Source organism: Vulpes vulpes, chromosome 16 (assembly GCF_048418805.1).
Source record: "Vulpes vulpes isolate BD-2025 chromosome 16, VulVul3, whole genome shotgun sequence".
In the NCBI taxonomy this organism is placed as follows: domain Eukaryota; kingdom Metazoa; phylum Chordata; class Mammalia; order Carnivora; family Canidae; genus Vulpes; species Vulpes vulpes.
Genome location: NC_132795.1, coordinates 78,028,510 through 78,053,462, shown reverse-complemented (window position 1 = coordinate 78,053,462; position 24,953 = coordinate 78,028,510). Strand labels below are relative to the sequence as shown.

The 24,953-nt window shown below is 37.8% G+C and overlaps 1 protein-coding gene across 1 annotated transcript in view; it reads right to left on the bottom strand.

Moving 5' to 3' along the window:
• Positions 1-2,386: 2,386 nt before the first annotated feature.
• Positions 2,387-24,953, bottom strand: part of MSH2 (mutS homolog 2) — a 77,505-nt gene continuing 54,938 nt past the window's right edge. Inside the window, exons 9-16 of the mRNA XM_025992602.2 lie at positions 20,843-20,966; positions 18,449-18,599; positions 13,686-13,783; positions 10,167-10,412; positions 8,910-9,114; positions 7,270-7,517; positions 4,933-5,108; positions 2,387-3,148 (exon numbers count right to left, since the gene is read on the bottom strand). Coding sequence (XP_025848387.2) covers positions 2,978-3,148; positions 4,933-5,108; positions 7,270-7,517; positions 8,910-9,114; positions 10,167-10,412; positions 13,686-13,783; positions 18,449-18,599; positions 20,843-20,966 — 1,419 coding nt within the window. The 3' untranslated portion in view covers positions 2,387-2,977. The remainder of the gene's footprint in view (positions 3,149-4,932; positions 5,109-7,269; positions 7,518-8,909; positions 9,115-10,166; positions 10,413-13,685; positions 13,784-18,448; positions 18,600-20,842; positions 20,967-24,953) is intronic.

Genomic DNA, 24,953 nt, shown 5'->3' with positions numbered 1-24,953 from the left:
TTCAAATGAGCAGGAAAAAACTATCATGCCTTATCTCTCATTTCTTTTGCATATTGTTGTTAAGATTCCATCCATGATTATTTTGCAAAGCTGGAATTCATTTCCACAGCTGGGTTGTTTCCAGCTAGGGTCTATCACAAACATTCTTATCTACTCATCGTAGTACAACACGTACAAGCATTTCTAGAGTATGCACCTAGGAGGATTGCTGAGTCCTATGCGTATTTTCAGCCATAGTAGAAAATTATTCCCACCCAGCAGTGTTGTCAGGCATCCTCACCAAGCAAGAGTTGGCACTGTCAACACTTTAAATGACTGTCAATCTGGTGGGGAGGGAGGGGTAACACAGTAGAGTTTTCATTTTCATTTTTCTCAGTGGTGACTGATGACCTTTACATGTGTATGAACCATTTAGATTTCTCTTGGATAAAGTCCCTGGACTCTTTTTAAGCCAAGTTTTATGGAGATATAATTCAGACACCATACGATGCACTTATTTAAAGTGTACAATTCAATGCCTTTTGGTATACTCAGACATGTGCAACCATCACCAATTTTAGAACACTTTCATTTCAGGGCACCTGGGTGGCTCAGGGGTTGAGCAGATATCTGCCTTCGGCTCAGGGCGTGATCCCTAAGTCTTGGGATCGAGTTCCACATCAGGCCATCAGGCTCCCTGTGGGACTTCCCTGTGCTTCTCCCTATGCCTGCCTTTGCCTCTGTGTCACTCATGAATAAATAAATAAAATCTTCACACACAAACACAAAAAAACCCAAAACCACTTTCATTTCAAAACCAAACTTAGCCATCATATCACCTCCCTAGCCACCCATTTTCTGGCCACCAGCCCTGTGCTACTAAACTATTCTTTCTGTAGTATTTTGTATTCCCATATGAACAGAATCATATAATATATAAACTCTTGTGCCTGGCTCCATCACTCATGTCCATCCACAGCTCATCCAAGTTGTTTTTTTTTTTTTTTTTAAAGATTTTATCTATTTATTAATTCATGAGAGACACAGAGAGAGATAAAGAGACACAGGCAAAGCGAGAAGCAGGTTCTATGCAGGGAGCCTGACGCGGGACTAGATCCCCAGGTCTCCAGAATTACCCCAGGCTGCAGGCAGCACTAAACCGCTGCACCACCAGGGCTGCCCAGCTCATCCAAGTTGTAACATTTATCAGTCTTTCATTCTTTTTATGGCAAAATAATATCCCACTGTATAGTTATCCCACACTTTATATGTTCATTAATTCATCAATTGGCCTTCGCCAATTGAGGTGCTTTCACTTTTTGGTTATTATGAATAATCTTGCTATGACTTTTGTGTACAAGTTTTTGTGTGGATATTTCACTTGGATATATACCTAGGGATGGAAATGCTGCATCATATGTTTGAGAAAATCCAAGGCTGTTTCCCATAGTGACTGTACCACTTAATATTTCTTGGTGTGTGAGAATTCCAATTCTTCTACATCCTCATCAATACTTGTTATCTTGGGACGCCTGGGTGGCTCAGTGATTGAATGTCTGCCTCTGGCTCAGGTGGTGATCTCAGAGTCCTGGGATTGAGTCCTGCATCAGGTTCCTTGCAGGGAGCCTGCTTCTCCTTCTGCCTATGTGTTCAGCCTCTCTGTGTGTCTCTTATGTATAAATAAACAAAATCTTAGAAAAAAAAAAAAAAACCTTTGTTATCAGACTTTTGATTTTAGCTGTTCTAATGGGTGTTAAGTGGTAGCTTACTGTGGTTTTGATTTGCATCTCCCTAACCATATCCTTCTGTACCTTGTCAAGTGCCTACTGGCCATGTGCGTATCTTCCGTGGAAAAATACCTCCTCAGATCCTTTGGCTTTTAACTGGATTGTCTTTTTGTTATTGAGACGTATCAAGACTCTTAAACGCCCGTTTTCTTAGTAACTGTATAGTAGTTCTTTATATATTCTGGCAATAAATCTTTGGTATCTTATGTAGTATTGGTATACTCTCCCAATATGGATCTAGTCTTAACATATTGTGAGGACTTTTAACAAAAAGAGGTGCTCAGTTTCAATATAGCTGAGTAGATGGTGTTGTGACTTAAGAGATTTTTTCCCAAAGTCAAGATCATGAGAATATATTTCCTTGTATCGTTTTCTGTAGATCCACAAAACTAAACACTAAAAGCTTTGTAGTTTTGTTTGTACATTTATGTAAAAAATTCACTGGAGTTCACTTTGTATATGGAGTAGGGATTCAATTTCTTTTTGTCCTTATATGGACACCCCATCATCCCATCACTATTTATTGAAAAGATGGTCCTCCCCACCCATATTCAGCAGGGCTAGTCACTAACCCTTAACCATTCCATCTCCTTCCTGTAAAAGAAGAGAAGTGGACTAAATCAGGGTTCCAAATCTGAAAAGTTTTATTAAAATCTGGATTTCTAAGTCTCCCCACAGACAAAGACAGAATGGCAGACAGGGTGGAGCTAACACCAGAACTCTGGGTTTATAATAAATTCCTTGGCTGATGCATATCTGGCCAACCTGGCTCCTGCCAACAAATGGATACTGTGGGGATCAATGGAAATGATTCCCACAGTTCCTTCTAGCTTAAAGAGCCTTTACTTTTACAAAGTCCTTGGCTGCGACTTGTTTTTTCCATACCATTTGGGAATACACATGTATAGAAGTTCTGTTACAGAGAAATATGATGCATTTCAAATTCCACAAGCTACATTTTATTTATAAAATTCAACACATTGCCTACTATTGCCCATGTCCATTTAAGTATTCCTCAGCTACAGCTCTCATTCTTCCAAAATAAAGATCTTTGAAAATGTACTCAAAGTATTACTAAATATTTTATTAAGTTGATATCCCGTGAGCCTCAAATTGCCAACACTATGAAAACAGGGTTAATATAAAACAATACAAAAGTATTACAGACAATAGCTTATCAGTATTTTCTTCACTCCTTTGGTGGGATTTTCTCATGTAGTAACTTTGATTCGTGAAATGATTTCATTTACAAAACTATTATTCTTTGCTATTACTTCAGCTTTCAGCTGTTTTAACTTCATTGTGATGTTTTCTTCTGACATTTCAGTAAAAGGCACTTGCTTCACCTTGGATAAAAACTCCTGAATAATTTTTTCGCCTTGCTGAAAGACATACGAATGCTCCATTAGTCTTTAAAATGGCTTTTCAGAAAGTCACATTAAATTGTAATGAATTCTTTCCTTACAGAAAGTCCTAAGTTGACCATATTTCTTCATAGCAAATTATTAAAGTATATTTATGTTTTCAGCTGCTAATGAAAAGGGGCTCAATATTTTAGTAGTTCCGAAATCCCTCACCTTTTAAAATCAATATAAATAGTCTTAATCTTCTGGAAGAAAAAGAAATCAAGCTTTATAAATACTGTAAAAGGCATAAACAGTCTCTGAAAATTTGGTGCTCCTATACACACAGAATTTTTAAAGTATTTTACTGGCCAGTTATTGCCATTCTAAAGAATATGGCCATTACTTGCCAAGTGATCCATGGGGAAATCCCACATTCCTCATTCATAAGATGGGGATGATAACATTACCAACCTCACAGGGCTGTTGGGAGAACTAGAGAGTGAATATGTGTGCTTAGAACAGTGCCTGGCAAAGTCTAAGTACTACATAAATATCTATCATCACATATGAAGCAGAACCAAAAAATCTGCCTTTCATACAGGGAGTTAGTTAGTAATAAATAGCTTAAGGGTTGAAAGGTAGCTATCCAAAGGGAAGGTAAAGAAGATGTATTTCTTTATTAAACAAGTACACTCTTTTTCAAATAAAGATAGAAGCTAGATGCAGCATCCATTGATGCAATGACGCATGCATCTCCCTTAGCTTAAAGTCTTTTCAAAATACAACGTAATTAATATTATTAAAAGTACATGGTTTCTGTTCTAACTGGAAACCAGGGATTACATAAAAGAGCCTACCTAACCACAGATCACCAATAGCTGTGGTGCTGATACCAAGACTATTCCACAGCAACCTTCCAAACAAACCAGGAACAAGATATAATACATTCTTCCTGCCTGTACTGGTATAACAGATAAAACTATACCTTTTAAGCTTAAAAATCATACACAATCATCTATTATTCTAAGAAGTATCTACCCTTCAGGTAAAAACAGCATCAAAAAACTCACTGGGTAAAAGCTACATGACAAGAAGTTCTCACAATGCATAACAGTAAATGGTAAATGTTGCCAGGACCCAGCAGAGAATTAAGATTCTTTTATTTTCCTTAATGCAGAGAATTATTAATTTTAGTTTTTTAAAATTTTTAATTATTTTATTTAAAAAATACATTGGGCATATGCTGTACCTTTCTGTGTGAACACCTGAATTTCATCCATCACTCAGAGAAGGCCTAACTTAAGATGCACTTCCCCCCTGAGCATTAAAAACATCCTGCCCACAAAGCTTCCCAGAGCAAACATGTGTCATACACGTTATTCTCTATGACATGCTTATTATCTCCCCAACTAGACTCTATATAACTGGAAGGCAGGAACTATGTTTATTTCTTTGCTATCCTCTTAATTAAGCACTGAGTAAATATGAAATTAACTAGATTTGATCTATCTGTTTATGAAATAATCAAAAAACTGCCTGGGTGCCTGTAACTCCTTTGAATTACTTACTTTACACCTAGACTAATATTTCCATCCTCCTACATTTTACAGCTGGTACTGAAAATCTCTCTTTTGGTTATGTACATAGTGCAGAAATAAAAACAATACAGATGACATCTTTGCCATGCAAGGAAATCTAAGTGAAAGCCAACACTTATCAAGTAAGTATTAGAATCACACAGGGAACAAATAACTCATCTTGGTGACCTGATAAGATACAATAATACAGGGTTAGATAACTATAGAAACAATCTGACAGACCTCTCTTTCCAGATAGCACCTCTTTGCTGCTGGTTCCATTTCATCATATCCTTGTGATCCTCCAATATTCTGAAACTCCTCTAGTTCCAGGGCTTTTTGTTTAGCACACTCTATTACATGCCTAGGGAAATTTGCAAGCTCTGCAACGTGAATCCCAAAACTTTGATCACAGACACCTATAAGAGATTTGAGGGTTGTGAGGAGCAGGGCAGAAAGAGACAGCAATTGATGTAAATAGAACGTGTTCATCTCACCTTGTCATTAGGAAACTTAATTCTGTATTTCAAATGTATTTGCCAAATGTTTCAGAGAATCTTAGAGGAAGGACTTTTAATTAAGCCTTCAATGGAAAGTAATTATGACTTGGCACACAATGTTTTATTTTCTCCTTGACAAATGCAGTAGGAAGAATAAAAATATCCCCAAAAAAGTTTGATAATGAATCCTTAGGGGTCTAGACAAGTATCGGAATCTGAAGAAAAATTAATTAACTCAATTATCCCTCTGAGGTTCTCATTTCATAGGGGAGAAACTAAATGAAGTACTAAGAAAAAAACAAGATAAATGTGTGTCACTAATTAAGAGCATTTAATTCAAAATATTACCAAACAGTCTATCCTTTAGATCTGCCTACATTTCCTAGAGACAGTGACTTCAGGAATTTGGCTGGATAAATGTAAATATTTACAATACTGGTCTCGGAAAGTTACCATTCTTACATAATCTTATTCTGATTCTGACCTACTGGAAACACATGACAATGGAATCTTTGACCCAAATTACTAGTAAATTTTATAGACTGGGTAGCTTTTCTTTACTCCCATTTGCAAAAAATATAGTGACTTAAGGTATTCTTTCCATGTATTTAATACAAATGATGCTCACAGAGTTATCAAGGAGTTTCCATTTTTGCCTCAACTATGTATCAACTGCAAAATTTTTGGCCTAGTTATATATCACATGCATTCTGGGCCTGGACACCCTGCACAACTAAGAGAAACAAAAATAAAATAGAAGCAAATGTTTGATCAACATCCACAGTGATAGAGGATGTATTTCTATCTTCTCCTCATGTCATCTGGTCTTTTAAAATTCTGAAGCCATTTACTGGGGCACATGGGTGGCTTAGATGGGTAAGTGTCTATCTCTTGGTTTTGGCTCAGGGCATGATTTTGGGGTTTTGAGACTGAGCCCAACAGCAGGCTACACACTCAGCAGGGAGTGTACTAGAAGATTCTCTCCTCTGCCCCTCCCCACCCTCTCACATGCTCACACTCTCTCTCATATCTTTTTTTTTTTTCTCTCAAATCTTTTAAAAATAAAATTAAATTCTGAAACCATTTCTTTATTATATAAAACATAAAACAAAAACCAAAACTTCACGCTAAATGTCAGGTCCAACCAGAAGTATCTGTATCTGTTTTAAGGATTTTATTTTATTTATTCATGAGAGACAGAGAGAGAGAGAGGCAGAGACACAGGCAGAAGAAGAAGCAGGCTCCTCGCTGGGAGCCTCATGCAGGACTTGATCCTCAGACCAAGGGGATCAGATGACCCAAGCCAAAGACAAATGCTCAACCACTAATCCACCCAGGCGCCCCTAAAAGTATCTGTATTTTATATCAATAATACTAATAATGTAAACACAGTAACTCAAAAGGATTCCCATTGAAGCATAGCAACAAAGGATAAAAGAACCAAAAACAGTATCTCATTTATATGCAACCTACTGATGCAGGAAAACGTGTTCTTGGGAAATCAGAAAGCTATCTGAAAAAGGTATTCCAATGACTGGTGAAATGTTTAATCTCATCAATTTGGTGATCTCATTAGCTGCCAGACCCACAAATGACAAACTTTTCTGAAAGGAGGAAATACCAACAAATCACAATTTCAGGATTTTTGAAAATCCTATCTTTAAATGAACCTGTTTATGTAACACATCCTTAAAAATACAATTAGATAATCATAACAAGTGGTTTATTTAAGATTAACAGAGTCTTGGAACTTCAAAGCCTATAATTGTTAGCATCTACAAGATACTCTGACAAGAAATCAGATTGTCATGGGAAGTAGTACAAAACTCTCAGTAATAATGTTGTAGACAATGGGTTATTCTTCCCGCAATCTTCTTATAATGAGCAGTCCTACTATGAGACACAGAAATATAGTCAATGTATCCTGTCCTTGTACCCAGATTATGAATTGAGAGTAAATGTGTTCTGTACAAACATCAAATTAATTCACACTCAGAATAAGACAATGACTGATGACGTCAAGGGTAGTAAATTTCCCAGTCACGCCTGAATTTATGGTACATAAGTGGTATACACTCACCTTTCTTCACCTGATAAAGCATAGTTAAGGTCTCTTCAGTAGTTAGTGCTGTGACATGTAGATTATTAACAGTTGGTATCTGATTGGCCAAGGCAGTAAGTTCATGAAAATGTGTTGCAAACATGCAAAAAGCACCAATCTTTGTTGCAATGTACTCGGATATAGCCCACGCTAATCCAAATCCATCATAGGTAGAGGTTCCTCTTCCCAATTCATCTATGATTATTAAAGAATCTTTGCTTGCAGACCTGAAACACATAATTACATGAAAATCCCCCATGATACATGATAATACAAAAACCAAAATTAAGGCAATATAATGGGAAAGAAGTGTTAAGGGACACAAGGGATTATCTTAATATATAAAAAATATCTTAATATATAAAAAACAAGGGATTATCTTAATATATAAAAAAAATTCAGTAGTCAATAAAAAGAAAATGGGCATGATCATAAACAACTGATGGAAAAGGAAACAAATAGTGAATAAGTATTTTTTGAATTACTAATCTCACTAACAATAATCAAAGAATTTCCAAATCAGCTATCATTTATTTTTTGCCAATCAAACCAGCCAATTTAGAAATGGGACAAGGGTGTCATGTTATGGACACACACTGGTAGTCATGTAAATTGGCATGCCAGCCACAGCCCTACCAATCAGATATTAGCATTCTCTTCTTTAACCAAATATAAGGTTATGCTCAACCACTGATCCACCCAGGCGCCTGTAAAAGTATCTGTATTTTATATCAATAATACTAATAACAAATACAAATATAAGGAGGGGATTTTGTTTGTTTTTTTTTTCTCAATTAGAGAATGCAACAGTACTTTTTTTTTAAAAAAGTAGGCTCCATGCCCAGTGTGGAGCCCATGTGGGGCTTGAGTTTACAACCTTGAGATCAACAGTTGTGTGTTTAACCAACTGAGCCACCCAGGCGCCCTAAGAATTCAACAATTCTTTGTGTGCTTACTGGTCATTTATTTTTCTGTGAATCACCACTGACATATTTTGCTTATTTCTTTAGTTTTTAAGTTATGAATATTAGCTTGTTGTACTGCTTCTATAATTCCCCACAAACAACAGTAATTGTTGGGATCTACTATATGTGATGTGCTTTAGAAGACACCAAGAAATGGAAGGCATAGCTTCTCTATCTTTAAAGAGGCACCTAAAAAGTGAAATAAAGAGATTTCAGTAACCTCTAAAATAAAAAAACCTAATAAATTACAGGCATGTCAGAGAGTTCAGAGAAGAAACACCCATGACCTGAGGCTTATGTGACAAGGAAAATCATCAGAAAAACAGAATTTCTGTCATTAAGGCCTTCAAAGATTAGAAAGGAAAGGGGTAAACATTCCAGGTACTGTGAATAGTTCAAGCAAAAGCATGGCAGTAGTGAGAGTTACAAGGTGAACAACTACCAGAAACCATAAGACAAATTTAAAAATCAAAGCAGCTTTCCTCAGTGATTACCAATTATCCTTTTAAGACAATATGAAGTGCATAAAGTTCACAAGACAACTACTAAACTAGATAAAGATTCTCCGATGTTTTATAGATGAATCTGCAAATATACTTATCACAGGAAGGAAATATTCATTTCCAGTCTGAGGGGACTGGGAAATTCACTCACCTGAGAATAGAAGCAGTCTCTAGCATTTCAGCCATAAATGTGGAGACTCCTTTCAACTGACTGTCACCAGCCCCTACACGGGCCAAGATGCAGTCCACAATGGACACTTCCGCTGACTCACACGGCACAAAACACCCAATCTGGGCCATGAGAACTATCACCCCAGTTTGGCGAATATATGTTGATTTACCTCCCATATTGGGGCCTTTAAAATAAATTACATCAAAAAGCAAGATTATTAAGTTATTTCTGCCACTAATAAATTGCTAGTCCTAAATCATACATTTGTGACTAATCACCTGATTATATAATATGGCATTTAAACAGAACCATTAACTGCCAAAGTAATGTTATTTTCTCTTCAGACAAACCTACATGGCATCCTTCATCAAGAGGACCCAAAAAATACATCTTACCTGTGATTTGCCTTTAGAAGAACCAAGATTTTCCCACAGCTCATACAGTTACCTGCACAATAGTTTTATGTCATCCAGAAAAGTACATACCTAATTAACTAACTGAACACGGTAATTCATTAATAAATGAGGCTATTAGGGAATGGGTAGTATGGTCTAATCCCTCAAATCACTTAAACTCCACATTAAAGCCCGAAGAGACATAGCTCTTCTTTTCACTAAAGCATAATTGATCTGTCTAGGTTAGATCATATGGACAACTTAAAGATCTAGTTGGGGAACTAGAATACAGTCACTGTTTCCCAAATACATTTGCCCAAAGACTATCTGCCCTGCTCTTCACTTTTGTTTTCTAAAATCTGGTTAAGATCTAAAAACACTTTAGTCTGAGACATGCTACATTAGTCTAGAAACAAACTTTTTTCACATTTCACAGGAATACAGTCCCATGTCTTTAAAAGAATTGCTACCTCAAGCTGAGGGCACTGCAGCAATCAGTTTTGTTTGACCTTCAATGACCTCACTATTGAATGTTCTGGCTCAAAGAGAGGCTTTGAGGTTAAAGGAATATTCCTATCTAAATGCACTAAACCCGTGGAACAGATTTCTTATAAAGATCATTCGCTCTTTAAGGCCTCCTCCTCCTTCCTAAATCTCCCCTCTAACCCAAATGTGAGCATATTACTAACTAGGATGAGTAACACGTTCTTTTTCGAATATCAAAGACCAGGATTTTCTTCATCACTTTAAAATATTTCCACTCCACCATAACAATTACCCCCCCCCCCAAAGAAAGCCCATAATTTAGGTGGGGGTTTTTTGTTTTGTTTTTGTGTTTTACCAGTAATGATGTGGAACATCTGTTTATCTTTTTCAAAGTGAACATCATTAGGAATAAATGCAACTTCATCTTGAACTTCAACACAAGCATGTCTGGATGCTTTCAATGTAATTCTTCCTTGTCCTTTTTCCAAAATGACCGGTCGTACATATGGAACAGGTGCTCCATTTGACACATGAGCGAAGCTGACAACAGCGTCTAGCTGAGCTAACACATCATTGAGTGTCTGCATTGGTTCGACATAGCCTATATAAAAATAGAAAATGTGCACAGGAATACTGAATAAAGAAAATATATATAAGCAGTTATGGGAATAAATTTAACTTCCCTATTTGGGAATTTAAAATCCATTTTCTTATTTATATACTTTAAAAAATTAACAGAAGATTGCCATAATTAAACTTGAAAGAATACCTAAAACCTCACAAGATTAAAATGTATTACTACATCTTCCCCTAGTATGAACAGATTTCAAAAAAGTGTGATGCCCTCCCTTACCAAAATCCATTAAACTAAAAAACACACAGCTGCTTATCATAAGAAACATGAAAACACCAGATTGTAAGATATAATAATGTGACCATCAAGGCCTGTGTCTATATAAACCTGACCAGGAGAGTTTCTTAAGCTTTTTTTTTTTTCCATCAGTATCACATGCGGTTGAATTATAGCATAATTTAGATCCATAATTGTCACTTAAAATACTTTCAACGAGATTCTACTCTGCTAGGCAATTAATCTAAAAGCTATTATGTACACTAAAAAGTCCCTGACACATGCCAGGCAATGCATGTTTAAGCGATAAAAATGGTCAAATTTTGTAGAATAGATCCTAAAATTTCAATAGCTCTGAGGGGTTGGTGTGACATACCCACACTTATGTAGAACCATCACATGGGCACCAATGTGTCAAGAGCTTCAAAGGAAATTCACAAGAATAGGGTTTTAGAAAAACACAAAGTTATGAGTTTAATTAAGTGGCAGGAAATAGGATTCCTCTTTGACTTTCTTATTCCCCATAAAAATTATAAAATATTTTAAAAATAAAAATCAACTTATGAATGGCTGAATCTAAGTAATTCTCTTACTGTTACACCACTTTAAAATTCATTCCTGTCTTACCTAACATGTATTCTTTTTTAAAAAGGGGGGAGCAGCCCTGGTGGCCCAGCGGTTTAGAGCTGTCTGCAGCCCAGAGTGTGATCCTGGAGACCTGGGATCGAGTCTCACATCGGGCTCCCTGCATGGAGCCTGCTTCTCCTTCTGCTTGTGTCTCTGCCTCTCTCTCTCTCACTGTGTGTCTCTCATGAATAAATAAATAAAATCTTAAAAAAAAAAAAAAAGGAATGATTCACACTATTCTCTCATGTAGGAACCCTACAAGAATCACCTGAACATTAATGGAGTATTTACTATATAACTCCTTTAAAAAAGGAAAACCGAAGCCTCTTAAGTCTACACTTGGTATCTCACATCACCTGGCTCAATAGCATCACCTTTTCTGGTTTAACAGCAAGATAGAAAACTACGAAAATAATCCATTACATTTTTAAATAAAGATAATGTGTATATTAGACCAAGAAAAGGTTTCTTTTTTTTTTCTTTTTAAAGATTTTATTTATTTATTCATGAGAGACACACAGAGAGAGGCAGAGACACACACAGAGGGAGAAGCAGGCTCCACACAGGGAGCCCGATGTGGGACCCGATCCGGGGACTCCAGGATCACGCCCTGGGCTGAAGGCAGGCGCTAAACCGCTGAGCCACCCACGGATCCCCCAAGAAAAGTTTCATTTAAGTTTAAGGTAACTCTAAATACAAACCACTCTCCTCTATTTAAATGTTTAAAGCTAGCAGCTTTAATAAGTGTTTGATGAATCAGAGGGTTTTTTTTTTTTTTTTTGAGGAAGACTTCTAGTTTGAATATACAGTATTTAGAGGGCCAATAAAAAAATGCATAGTAGGCTCAGGAACATAATTCAACTAGAGTTATGTTACTGCCAAACAAAAACGTAATCTTTACAAATCTCATTCACCTCAAATCAATATATAAAGTATATTAAAATCTTTTAAGTTTATGTTTAACTTACTATAAAATTCGTAATAGTAAAATAATTTACAGAATTATACAAGCGCATATAGCTTTTTTATTTGCGCGTAGCTTTTAAATAACTTTTTACCGCTAATTTAGCATTAATATCCTAGAAACGAGGACATCCTCTTACTTAAGATACACACCCAAAAAATATGACTCCGATACCATATTATCTCTTATTAAATTTCACGTATTTGTCCCAAATGTCCTTGGTAGCTCTTCCCTACCTCCAACTCCTAGTCTTAGATCTAATAAAGGACCATCTATTGCATTTGCTTGTCATGTCTCCATTAAGTCTCCTATAACCTAGAATAGATCCTGCCCATTCCTTTTTTTTTTTTTTTTTTTTTTTTTTTTTTTGCTACCATGACACAGACAGTTTTAAAGAGTACAGGACTTAAAAAGACTGTCCCACAATCTAAATTTATCTAAGCTTTCCCTTCTTGTTAACAATCAGGTTAAACATTTTTGTCAAGAATACCACATGGGCAATACTGTGCTCTTCCCTCCACATCACATCAGGAAATTACATATATATATATATCCTCTGTCCCAGTACTGATGATACCTTTGATCACCTGGTTGAAGTAGTTCTTTGGTATATTTTTGAAATGCACAATAAAAGCTACAGTCAATACACCCATGACGACAGGCAAGCCTTCCAGTTTGACATATTGGCCCTAGTCCTGTGTGAAATATACATTCATTCCGTGCTAAGGTCAATATCGTAGTGTCAAGTCATGCAACTTTCTCAACAGTGCCCTCCATAAGGAAATCTGAAAATCCACATAATGGCACGCAGGGGCAGCCCGGGTGGCTCAGCGGTTTAGCGCCGCCTTCAGCCCAGGGTGTGATCCTGGAGACTCGGGATCAAGTTTCACATCGATCAAGTTTCACATCGGGCTCCCTGCAAGGAGCCTGCTTCTCCCTCTGCCTGTGTCTCTACCTCTTTCTCTCTGTGTCTCTCATGAATAAATAATTTAAAAATATAAAAAAAATAAAAGCGGCACACAGAATTCAAAAGGCTTGCTTCATGTGTGATTTTCTATTTGTTTTTCAGTGATATTTATTTCCATAAATTAGAGCATGAGCCACAGATAATCTAAGATTATTAGTGCCTTGTAGCTCTTGAGTGTTTCTTTTCCTTGTTACAACTACACTAAATTTTGTGCTTCTATGCATGTGTTTTTCAGGGTATTCTCATTCCTGAGCCTGTACTAGCTTATCTTTGAATTTACAAGAGTTATTTTCAGTGACTTTTCCGACCACAATACAGCATGCATTATTTCATAGGTTGCCTAACATAATAGTCACAGTGTGTAACAGCTTTTTAAAAAAACGCTTCAAACAACCCAATATTTTTTCTATTACTAGAAACCAGGTTATATTCAGAACATTTAACATATTGGTTCTATTAAATTTACCTGAAGAAATATTGACAATTTCTTTAACAATGGCATCCTGGGCTTCCTCGTACTCAGTTTTATTTTTGGTATACTCTTCATTGAGAGAAGTCAGTTTGCTGCAAATCAAGATAATGATATTATTAAAAATTACCAAATCAGGGGCACCTAGGTGGCTCAGTGGTTGAGCATCTGCCTTTGGCTCAGGTCATGATTCCAGGGTCCAGGGATCGAGTCCCACATCAGGCTCCCTGCAGGAAGTTTGCCTCTCTCTCTGTTTATGTCTCTTATGAATAAAACCTTTAATTAAAAACAAAATCTGGGACACCTGGGTAGCTCTGTGGTTGAGCATCTGCTTTCAACTCAGGGCGTGATCCTGGGTGCAGGGATCGAATCCCATATATTGGGCTCTCCGTGGGGAGCCTGCTTCTCCTCTGTCTCTCTCTCACGAATAAATAAATAAAATCTTAAAAAAAAAATCTACTGGAAGTAAATATTACTACATAAAATATGTCCAGAGCATCTGTCCTATAAAGCACCAGAACAATAATTAAAATGAAAATGTGAGTAGAAAATGGGCAAATCATTAGGGGCAGATGTGGATGAAATCCACTGTATTAATATTTACCCTGTTTGGAAGAGCCCACTGGCACAATTCTTGCTGTAACATTTATTCCCTTGAGTAAAATCCTGATCTGTGACCTTTTCTAAAATATAAATAGAGTAAATCTTCATCCTCATTTCAGATAGTGGTCAAATTCCCTTTTTCAAATACACACACACACACACACACACACACAATTTCTCTCATTACTGTAGTATAGCTATCTTTTGATAGTGAAGGTTGTCAAAAAGGAAGGAAAATGTTTTGAAAACCAAATCTTGGGATGCCTGGGTGGCTCAGCTGTTGAGCGTCTGCCTTTGGCTCAGGGCGTGATCCCAGGGTCCTGGGATCGAGTCCCATATATTAGGCTCCTTACAGGGAACCTACTTCTCTTTCTGCCTATGTCTCTGCTCCTCTCTGTGTGTCTCAAATAAATAAATAAATAAATAAATAAATAAATAAATAAATAAATCGCAAAGTATAGGTTGAAATAAAAAAGGGAGGAGGAGAATACAGAAAAATATTCATGGATCTCAAAGGAAGGGAATGAAACCCAAAATGAAAAGACAAGATGGGACACGGAGAAGAGTAAGAGGGGGAAGCATTCACAAGATGGAGGAAGGCAATGACCAAGGCAGTGACTGTGAACTTGATTAGCTGATGGCATGATACATATATACGGCTCAGGAATAGTGCATAGGCAAACAGCAGGCGCAAAGGCTACTAGGAAACAGGCAAATAGGAAGAATTAAAGGAAGACAAACAAAAGACAAAGACATTATAAAAGTGAGACCACTATGTAAAAGAAGAACAAATGAAAGTAGATGAAGATCAAATTCTGCAGGTTACAATAAAGGTTCTAGATTTTTCTGGATGACAGACATAGGAGGTTTTTAAGAAGGAAAAGTAACTGATCAGAGTCAGATATAAAGCAAGCATTCAATTTGTTGACAAAAATAAATAAATGAATCTGCCACAACTTTTGGACTAAATGTGGTTATTCAGCTCAATCTCTTTTATTAAAAACTAACCAATGACGATTTGAAGATGGTTATAATACCCCAAAAGTTCTGTCTTACCTAAGCCATTATTGCATATAGTTTGAATTAGGGATATAGTTTGCTGAAAAAACTACTACTAAATTGGGCAATAGGAGATGTAGCTGTGAGTATCTACTGTTACTACCTGTCTAATCCTGGGGAATTGGGAGTTTTGGTTTTTTTATCTAAATAACGAGAGAAATAGGGCAGCCTGGTGGCTCAGCAGTTTAGTGCCGCCTTCAGCCCAGGGCCTGATCCTGGACACCTGGGATTGAGTCCCACATCGGGTTCCCTACATGGAGCCTGCTTCTCCCTCTGCCTGTGTCTCTGCCTCTCTCTCTCTCATGAGTAAATAAATTAGAAAACCTTTAATAAATAAATGAATAGAGAAATAAACCTATTTATTTCAGAATTGTTACAAGAAACAAACTGAACAGGTTGTTTTCATTCCTGTGGTGTCTGAACACCTAGAATAACAACTGCATGTAATAGACACTCAAAATACTTGCTGAGTAAATGGATAAAAGGGGATCACATACACAAAACTACCCTGTGAAATATGGGGGATATTCAGGAGGGGTGGGTGTAAGGCCTGACATAGATTTTAATAGAGTACAAGAAGGAAAAAGATAAATGTCATCTCAAGTCACAGAAGATTATTTCAAAATAATTATTTTTTTCACCTATAATTTGTTCAGAAACTTCCTTACATCAGTGAAGGAAAAAGAAAACTTGTAAAATCCTTTTTAGCATGAAACAGGATTTTTTTTTTAAAAAGATTTATTAATTTATTTATTCATGAGGGACACACAGAGAGAGGCAGAGACACGGCAGAGGGAGAAGCAGGCCCCATGCATGGAGCCCGATGTGGGACTCGACCCCAGGACTCCAGGATCATGCCCTGGGCCAAAGGCAGGCTCTAAACCGCTGAGCCACCCAGGTGTCCCTGAAACAGGATTTTTAAAAAGCAATAACCTAATGAGTGGCCTCACTAAAGCTGGTAGGCATTTCCCTAAACTAATTTATATATCCAGTTGATACAACAGATTTTTAAAAAAGATTTTATTTATTCATGAGACACACAGAAACACAGAGACAGAGGGAGAAGAAGTAGCCTCCCTGCAAGGAGCTTGATGCAGGACTTGATCCTAGGACCCCAGGATCATGCCCAGAGCTAAAGACAGATGCTCAGCCACCTGAGCCAGCCAGGCACCTCATATCAGAATTTTTTAAAAGATTTTATCTGGGGATCCCTGGGTGGCGCAGCGGTTTGGCGCCTGCCTTTGGCCCAGGGCGCGATCCTGGAGACCCGGGATCGAATCCCACATCAGGCTCCCGGTGCATGGAGCCTGCTTCTCCCTCTGCCTATGTCTCTGCCTCTCTCTCTCTCTCTCTGTGACTATCATAAATAAAAAAAAAATAAATAAATAAAAAATAAAAAAAATAAAATAAAAAATTAAAAAAAAAAAAAAAGATTTTATCTGACAGACCAAGAGTGTGTACAAGCAGGGCTAGGGAGAGGCAGGCAGAGGGAGAGGGAGAAGCAGACTCCCCACCAAGCAGGGAGCGCAACTCAGGGCTGGATCCCAGGATCCTGGGATCATGACCTGAGCCGAAGGCAGAGGCCCAACTGATTGGGCCACCCAGGCGCCCTGTGATATACCAGAATTTTTTTAACTGATTAATGATAGCAAAGCTTTCTTAGAAAAAACAAACATGAAAATAATTATAAAGTAAAGAGAGAGATGATAGGAAACTGACAGATATGGAAGCATAATTGAAACTAACCATGATATGATCTATTTCATATTGACCAAAAGAATGGTGAGAGAGGGCAGCCCAGGTGGCTCAGCGGTTTAGCGCCACTTCAGTCCAGGGCCTCATCCTGGGGACCAGGGATCGAGTCCCATGTCCAGTGCCCTGCATGGAGCCTGCTTCTCCCTCTACCTGTGTCTCTGCCACTGTGTGTGTGTGTGTGTGTGTCTCATGAATAAATAAAATCTTAAAAAAAAAAAAAAAGAATGGTGAGAGATACGTGAAAGAACAATCTTTTTTTTTTTTAAATTGGAGTTCAATTTGCCAAACTACAGCATAATATTCAGTGCTCATCCCATCAATGCACCCCTCAGTGCCCGTCACCCAGTCACCCCAACCCCCTGTCCATCTCCCTTTCCACTACCCCTTGTTCATTTCCCAGAGTTAGGTGTCTCTCTCTCTCTCTCTTTTTTAAAGATTTTATTTATTTATTCATGAGACACAGGCAGACGGATAAGTAGGCTCCATACAGGAAGCCCGATGTGGGACTTGATCCCGGGACTCTGGGATCACACCATGAGCAAAAGGCAGACCCTTAACCACTGAGCCACCCAGGTGTTCCGAAAAATCTTTTTTCTATTTTTAAAGATTTATTTCTTTTACAAAGAGGAAGAAGAGAAAATCTCAAGCAGACTCCCCGCTGAGCAGGGAGCCGGATTCAGGGCTTGATCCCATGACCCTGGGATCAAGACCTGAGCCAAAATCAAAAGCCAGATGCTCACTCCACTGAGCCACCCAGGTGCCCCATGAAAGAATATTAAAAACAGACCCAAAGTGTCACTTCAGTCAATGAGGAACAGAGGAGTTATTTAACAAGTAGTGTTGAAACACCTGATGAGGGATCCCTGGGTGGCGCAGCGGTTTAGCGCCTGCCTTTGGCCCAGGGCGTGATTCTGGAGACCCGGGATCGAATCCCACGTCAGGCTCCCGGTGCATGGAGCCTGCTTCTCCCTCTATCTCTGCCTCTCTCTCTCTCTCTCTCTCTGATGACTATCATAAATAAATAAAAATTAAAAAAAAAAAAAAAAAAGTTTGAAACACCTGATGAGGCTCTTATAAAAATATAAAGCTTCCATAGAGCCAACATGGCCCCAGCAACTAATAAAGAGCATGGCACAGAGTGAGAACACATTTTCGGTGGGCTGAATAAATTCATCCACGTGTAAAAAGAATAATAAAAAGAATATAAAGCTTCTTTCTTACCTGATACCTCATATCAATTAATAAGGTAAAACTTCCTTATGGAACATTCACATTTCATCCGAGAATAATTTAGTTCCTTGGAGCTACTGAAGGCTTAACAAAATAATATAGGTAATACAAACCTGTTGGTAAATTTAACACCATTCTTCTGGATATCTACTGTACTGAAGTTTTTATTGTTACGAAGGACTTTTTCTTCCTTACAGGTTACTCGAAAATAATAACCAAACTGTGCACTGGAATCCAGTTTAATCTGTTTGCCAGGATCCAAACCTTCATGAAATGGAAATAAAGAAGAAGTATGTCATAGATGTCTTCAGTTGTTTTTCAATGTAAATATCTAAAACAATTAACTCTAAATGGTGAAAAACATACCTTCATTATAAGACAGCACACTGGAAATTATTAAGGTTAGCTGGGAAATATTCGAACTACTTCTCTCAAAAACTATATGAATGAAGGCTATCTATAAAAACCTTAAGCTCTTTTATTAATGTTAGCTTCTGATGCAGAAATGCTTTCTGGGTGTACCCATCCAAGTCTGCAGAGCACAACAGTGGGCTATGGGCACAAGGATGGATCCGATATGGGCCCTGCCCTTGTGGAGTTCTGCATCAGGGTTCTTTACTTCACTAAAGAATTTCTCTGGAACTAATAAAGAGTATGATTAAAGTGCACAAATATACTTTCCATACAAAAACTTAAAATGCTCACAATCAAACTCTATACAACTAGGACATATATTGTCTGTTAAGTATAGGAAACTTTCCAAAATAAGCAACGATCAATCAGCTAGACTTTACCTAAGATTTTTGAGTTTTTATAAATCTGTCCTCATCACCTCATTCACCAATGTCATCTTTAGAGTGTAAGCCAGAAGGGAGAGATCATATCTACAAATTTAATTGCTAAGGGATGGCTATCAAATATTAGTACCAGCAAACAACTAAAGACAGACTTCACTGGGCTGGGGAGGAAAGATTGTGGAAAGAATGTAGAAAAAAAGAAAAAAGAATGTAAAAAGAGCTATGAAATGAGAAGGGTAAAGAAAGACAAAGATTCTTTACCTAGGGTCTAGCCCATATATGGATTTTTCATGGAAACTATTTGCAAATTTTTTTGTATATGTAGGTATGGACATATTTTTGGGAAGAGAATTCATAACTTTCATCCATTTCTCAAAAAGTAGGATGCCAGGCAGCCCCGGTGGCCCAGTGGTTTAGCGCCGCCTTCGGCCCAGGGTGTGATCCTGGAGACCTGGGATTGAGTCCCATGTCAGGCTCCCTGCATAGAACCTGCTCTTGCCTCTCTCTGTCTGTCATGATTAAATAAATAAAGTCTTGGAAAAAAAAAAAAAAGTAGGATGCTTGGGTGGCTCAGCCGGTTGAGCCTCTGGTTTCAGCTCAGAGGGTGATCCCAGACTTCCAGGATGGAGTTCCACATCGGGCTCCCAGTGGGGAGCCTGCTTCTCCCTCTGCCTAGGTCTCTGTCCCTCTCTCTGTCTCTCATGGATAAATAAATAAAATCTTTTAAAAAAAAATTCTCCGAAAGTTTAATAAGAATTACTACTTGAGGGGTCTTCTAATGTACTAATATTTATTTATTCATTCAACATATACATGAGAGATTCTCAAACAAAAAGGTTCATAAATTCAAAACAAATTAGGGTGAATAATTAAGACTAAATGGGGAATTAATAATCTAGTATGGTGGTGCTTGGGTGGCTGGGTCAGTTAAGCAACAGACTCTTGATTTCAGCTCATGTCATGATCTCAGGGCTGTGAGATCAAGCCCCACATTGGGCTCTATAGTGGGTGAGGATGACCCTGCTTAAGATTTTCCCTCTGGGGCACCTGGGTGCCCAGTGGTTGAGCGTCTGCCTTTGGCTCAGGTCATGATCCAGGGGTCCTGGAATCAAGTCCCATATCAGGCACCCCGTAGGGAGCCTGCTTCTCCACCTGCCTATGTTTCCGTCTCTCTCTCTCGTAAATAAATAAAATCTTACAAAAAAAAAAAGATTTTTCTCTCTTCCTCTCCCTCTCTCCCCACTCACACTCATGCATGCACTCTCGCTCTCAAAAAGAAAAAAAATCTAGTATGGAAGGCAGATGTTTAAAAAATGCTGATGTTAATGAAGTGCTTGGGAACCCAAACACCAAATAAATGAACCATTCCTAGTAGAATGAAGCTTTCAGAGGAGGTGACATTTAATACAGATCCTATTTGAAGGAAATGATGCAAGGGCCTCTTAATTGACTTGTCTGTCAGGAATGTGGGATCATCCTAGGGTTATAGTTAGTAAGAGATGAATCTGGAAGAGGGTGAGGCTCCACATGCAAAGAATCTTATACTTCAACTTGGAAGTATTTGTAATTTTACTCTGTGGAGGAAAGGCCTGGCACTTTACACAAGGAAGTGGCATGATCTACTATGTCTTCTAGGAAAGTAATTCTGGCACTGGTGTGGAGGATATAGAGACAAAAGAATTACTCAAACCACCAATGAGGCATTCTTACCTAGATCTCTTGCTGCACTTATCAATGTTGACTGCATCTTCTTTTCTAAGTCATCCATTATTTCCCTTAATTCACTCAGATTGGGATCAAATGAAGGTTTTACAAGAAATTCATGGTTTTCCACCTAAAGACAGAACAAATAGCTGAATTCTATAAATGATGGGTAAAGATGGAAATAACAATGTACTTTCATTTCCTTCATTTGAATTTCACTTGTATTTTGAGTTAAACTTATGTTTTAAGCCAAGACTATAAGGAGTTTCCATTTATTAGATGTAATATTCTGTTTATAAGGAGCTTAGAGCTCTAGATGTCCAAAAATTAGATGAAAAAGCTGCAGTACTTATGTCACTACTAGTAGTAGCTATTTTTATTTATACTTCCCCCTAAACAATGTTCAACATGTTCTTCCTGAACATTACTAAAGAACGTTCAATGTTCATGGCCTTTAACAGAATGCATAGTTTTTACTCAAACCATGAATTCATCTTCAGAACCTCAGAATTTTTTTAAAAAAGCTACAGAATTTCATTTCTGCACACTGAAAGCTGATCAAAATCTCTCAAGGGGATGCCTAGTGGCTCAGCTGGTTGAATGTCGGACTCCTGATTTTGGCTCAGGTCATGATCTCAGGGTTGGGCTCCAAGCTCAGCAGTCTGCTTGGGATTCTTTCTCTCCCCCTCTTTTTGCCCCTTGCCCTACTCCTGCTCTCTAACTCATTCTAAAATAAATAAATAAAATCCTTTAAAAAAAAAAATCTCTTATTTTGTTTCCCTAAATTCTTACCAGTAATAGCCAGCAAGAAATCATAATGAAAGATAGCTCTCACTTACAATGGCAAATGTATACAGAAAATATTTAGAAACAAAATTTAGGACTTTTATAAAAAAATTACTGCTTATTGGAATATTTAAAACAACTGGTAAACAAAAAGGTAAACCATGAAAAAAGAAAACCAAACTGAACATGAACATCTATCTACTCATTCCTAAGAGACTGTCCAATAGGAATCCCTTTTTGAAACAAAACAATTAATACTTAGACAAAATTAGAAAAGAATATCTTTTAAAAAAGAATGAAGTATATCCTTACAGATACTAAGAATTATTAAAAAGAATTAGGGGGGGGGGGGGCAGCCCCGGTGGCTCAGCGGTTTAGCGCCGCCTTCAGCCCGGGGTGAGAGGCCCAGGATGGAGTCCCATGTCAGGCTCCCTGCATGGAGCCTGCTTCTCCCTCTGCCTGCGTCTCTGCCTCTCTCTGTCTCTCATGAATAAATAAATAAAATCTTAAAAAATAAAAAAAAAAAGAATTAGAGGAAGCCTGACTGGCTCTGTCAGCAGAGCATGCAACTCGATTTCAAGGATACAAGTTCAAGCCCCACGTTTGCTGTGGAGTCTATTAAAAACAAAACAAAACAAAAACAAAAACACAAAAACCCTACTAAAAAAGAATTATGTAGAAACACACAATAGAGGACAGTCAGTTTTCTTAGACAAGGAGATTTTTAAAAACATAATAAATGGGATTAATATAATTAATCTCTTTCTAATTACTCTCCACATAATCAGGGCACACCTTCTTTACATACCACAGATGAACACACAAGGACTAAAATTACAAAAAGTTAGCAAAAAAAGAGACTAAAATATTTATCAATTAACTTGTTTAATTTAAACTAATGAGATTTCATTATATTAAAATTTAAATTTTTGAATAAACCTAATTTTTAAAAAACAAAAAGATCTGTAAATGTAGCTTTACAAAAATTTAAAAATGGAAAGGTTAACATTTTCTTTTGTAAAGGAACTTGGTTTGCATGTATGAGAAAAATATCAACATCATTAAATAGGCAAACATAAAAACATAACTCACAGAGAAATTAAGTAGTAAACTAACACACAGGAAAATGCTAAAGCTCAACAATAAAAGATATGAATATTTAAGCAACCTTAAGATACTATTCTACAGCTATTTTTTCAAAGGAAAAGAAATCCTACCACCAAATACTAATGAGGATACAATGAAATTTGTATACTCATTCATTTCTGGTGAGAATCTAAGTTGTTATAACCTTAAAAAAAAAAAAAGGGCAGTATGCGAGAAGGTTCAGAGATATTTGTTACACTCTTTGACACAGCAATTCTACTCTCAGGAATTCAACCTAAGGAATAATGCAACAGATGCAAAACAACACAGGAATATATAAGATCTCTGCAGATTTATCTGTTCTAGCAAAACCCAAAAATGATAAACATCACAATATCTGCATGATGGTACATCAATAATATTATACTGTTTATTCTAACAGAGAGTGAAGATGATCTAGAAACAAGAGCCAAGACTTATAATTCCAGGGAAAATAATGCTACAGCAGTAGGCTGACACTGCTAAAGCGTTTGCCTCTTCTAGTGAACTTAAGAGAAGTGAGCCCTGTCAAGCTCCTATCCTCACCCCCATCTTCCAGAAGCCTATCGGTCAATCCTGAGAATCCTTGCTAATAATCCCCAATCTAGAGAAGAAAGAAGAACCAGTATCCTTCCATTTCCCAATCTCAGGAGGGGGAAATACTGTGGTAAAAGCATTGCTGAGGAGACTGGAGTGAAACTAGGGAAAGTGAATGACTGGGTCCTGATGCACTAAAATAAATACTTTAGGTCCACACTCCAAACTGGGTACCCTTCGGCAAGACATCACTCCTCCCTAACAATCTGGGATAGTAAAATATACTACCCAACTCAGTATTCTAACCTAGAACTGAAGTATTCTAACAGGCTTTAGCATACGACCTCTAGTTGTCTGTCCAACAACATCACCTACCTATCACCAGAAACATACACACTCATTACATCAGACTACACACAGAAGATGGAGAAAAAGAAATCCAGGCTTGGAACTCCAAATACGATAATGAAATTAAGAAACAAGATAAAAGAATGAAGAAGAAAGTTAATCAGGTTCTAACACTATCATTTAAATATGAATAAACACAACACACCAAAGAAAAAAGAAGAGACACTGTTGAATCAAATTACCTCTACTACTGGGGCACATGGGTGGGCTTAGTTGGTTAAGCATCTGTCTTTGGCTCAGCACTCAGGTCAGGATCATGGGGTCCTGGGGTTGAGTCCCCACACTGGGCTCCCTGCTCAGTGGAGAGTCTGCTTCTCCCTCTCCCTCTGCCCCTTCCCAATTTTGACTTCTTTCAAATAAAATCTTTTTTTTTTTAAGATTTTATTTATTTATTCATGAGAGAGAGAGAGAGAGAAGGCACAGACACAGGCAGAGGGAGAAGCAGGCTTCGTGCAGGGAGCCTGACGTGGGACTCGATCCCGACCCAAGGCGGTGCTAAACCGCTGAGCCACCCAGGCTGCCCCTCAAAAAAAATCTTAAAAAAAAAAAAAAAAAAGTTACCTGTACTACTGTAGTAGAAAGACTTGCTATAATCAAAAGTCACATGAAAGATAGATTTAAATAATTAAGTAGGAGAAAATAAATAGGGAAGCTACTGGAGATCTTAAAACAAACAAACAAACAAAAAGCACTCCACTACCCTAGAAATACTAACAGCATAAGCAGTTTTTCAAATAAATGTGTATAGTTGAGTTAGAAAAAACTAGACGTTAGAGCCCCTGCAAAGTAGAGAACTGCTAGCATAAAGCCAGGCCAGAAGGACCATTTTCAAAACCCATCTCTAGAGGTACCTAGGTGGCTCAGTAGGGTAAGCCCTGGACTCTTGGTTTCATTTCCTGTTATGATCTCAGGGTCCTGGGATGATGCAGCCACGTGTTGGGCTGGCATTGCCCTGCCTGGGCTCCGGGGCCCCTAGCCATGGGGCTCCACACTCAGTGGGAAGCCTCTCCCTCTCCCTCTGCCCCACCCCCTCGAGCACTGCTCTTTCTCAAATCAATCAATCCTAAAAAAAAAAAAAAAAAAAAAAAAAAAATCTCTTTCAGACTAAGCCCCTAGAAAAGGGAGAGAAAGCACAGGATTTCCTCCCTGACAAAAACCTGGACTTCACTGGGGTTGAGATTTCAAATGTCTGCCACTTTTGTTGGCAGTGGAAAAAGGCTGTTCACTGTTGCCATTTCTATTATCCCTTCCTTTTAGGGTA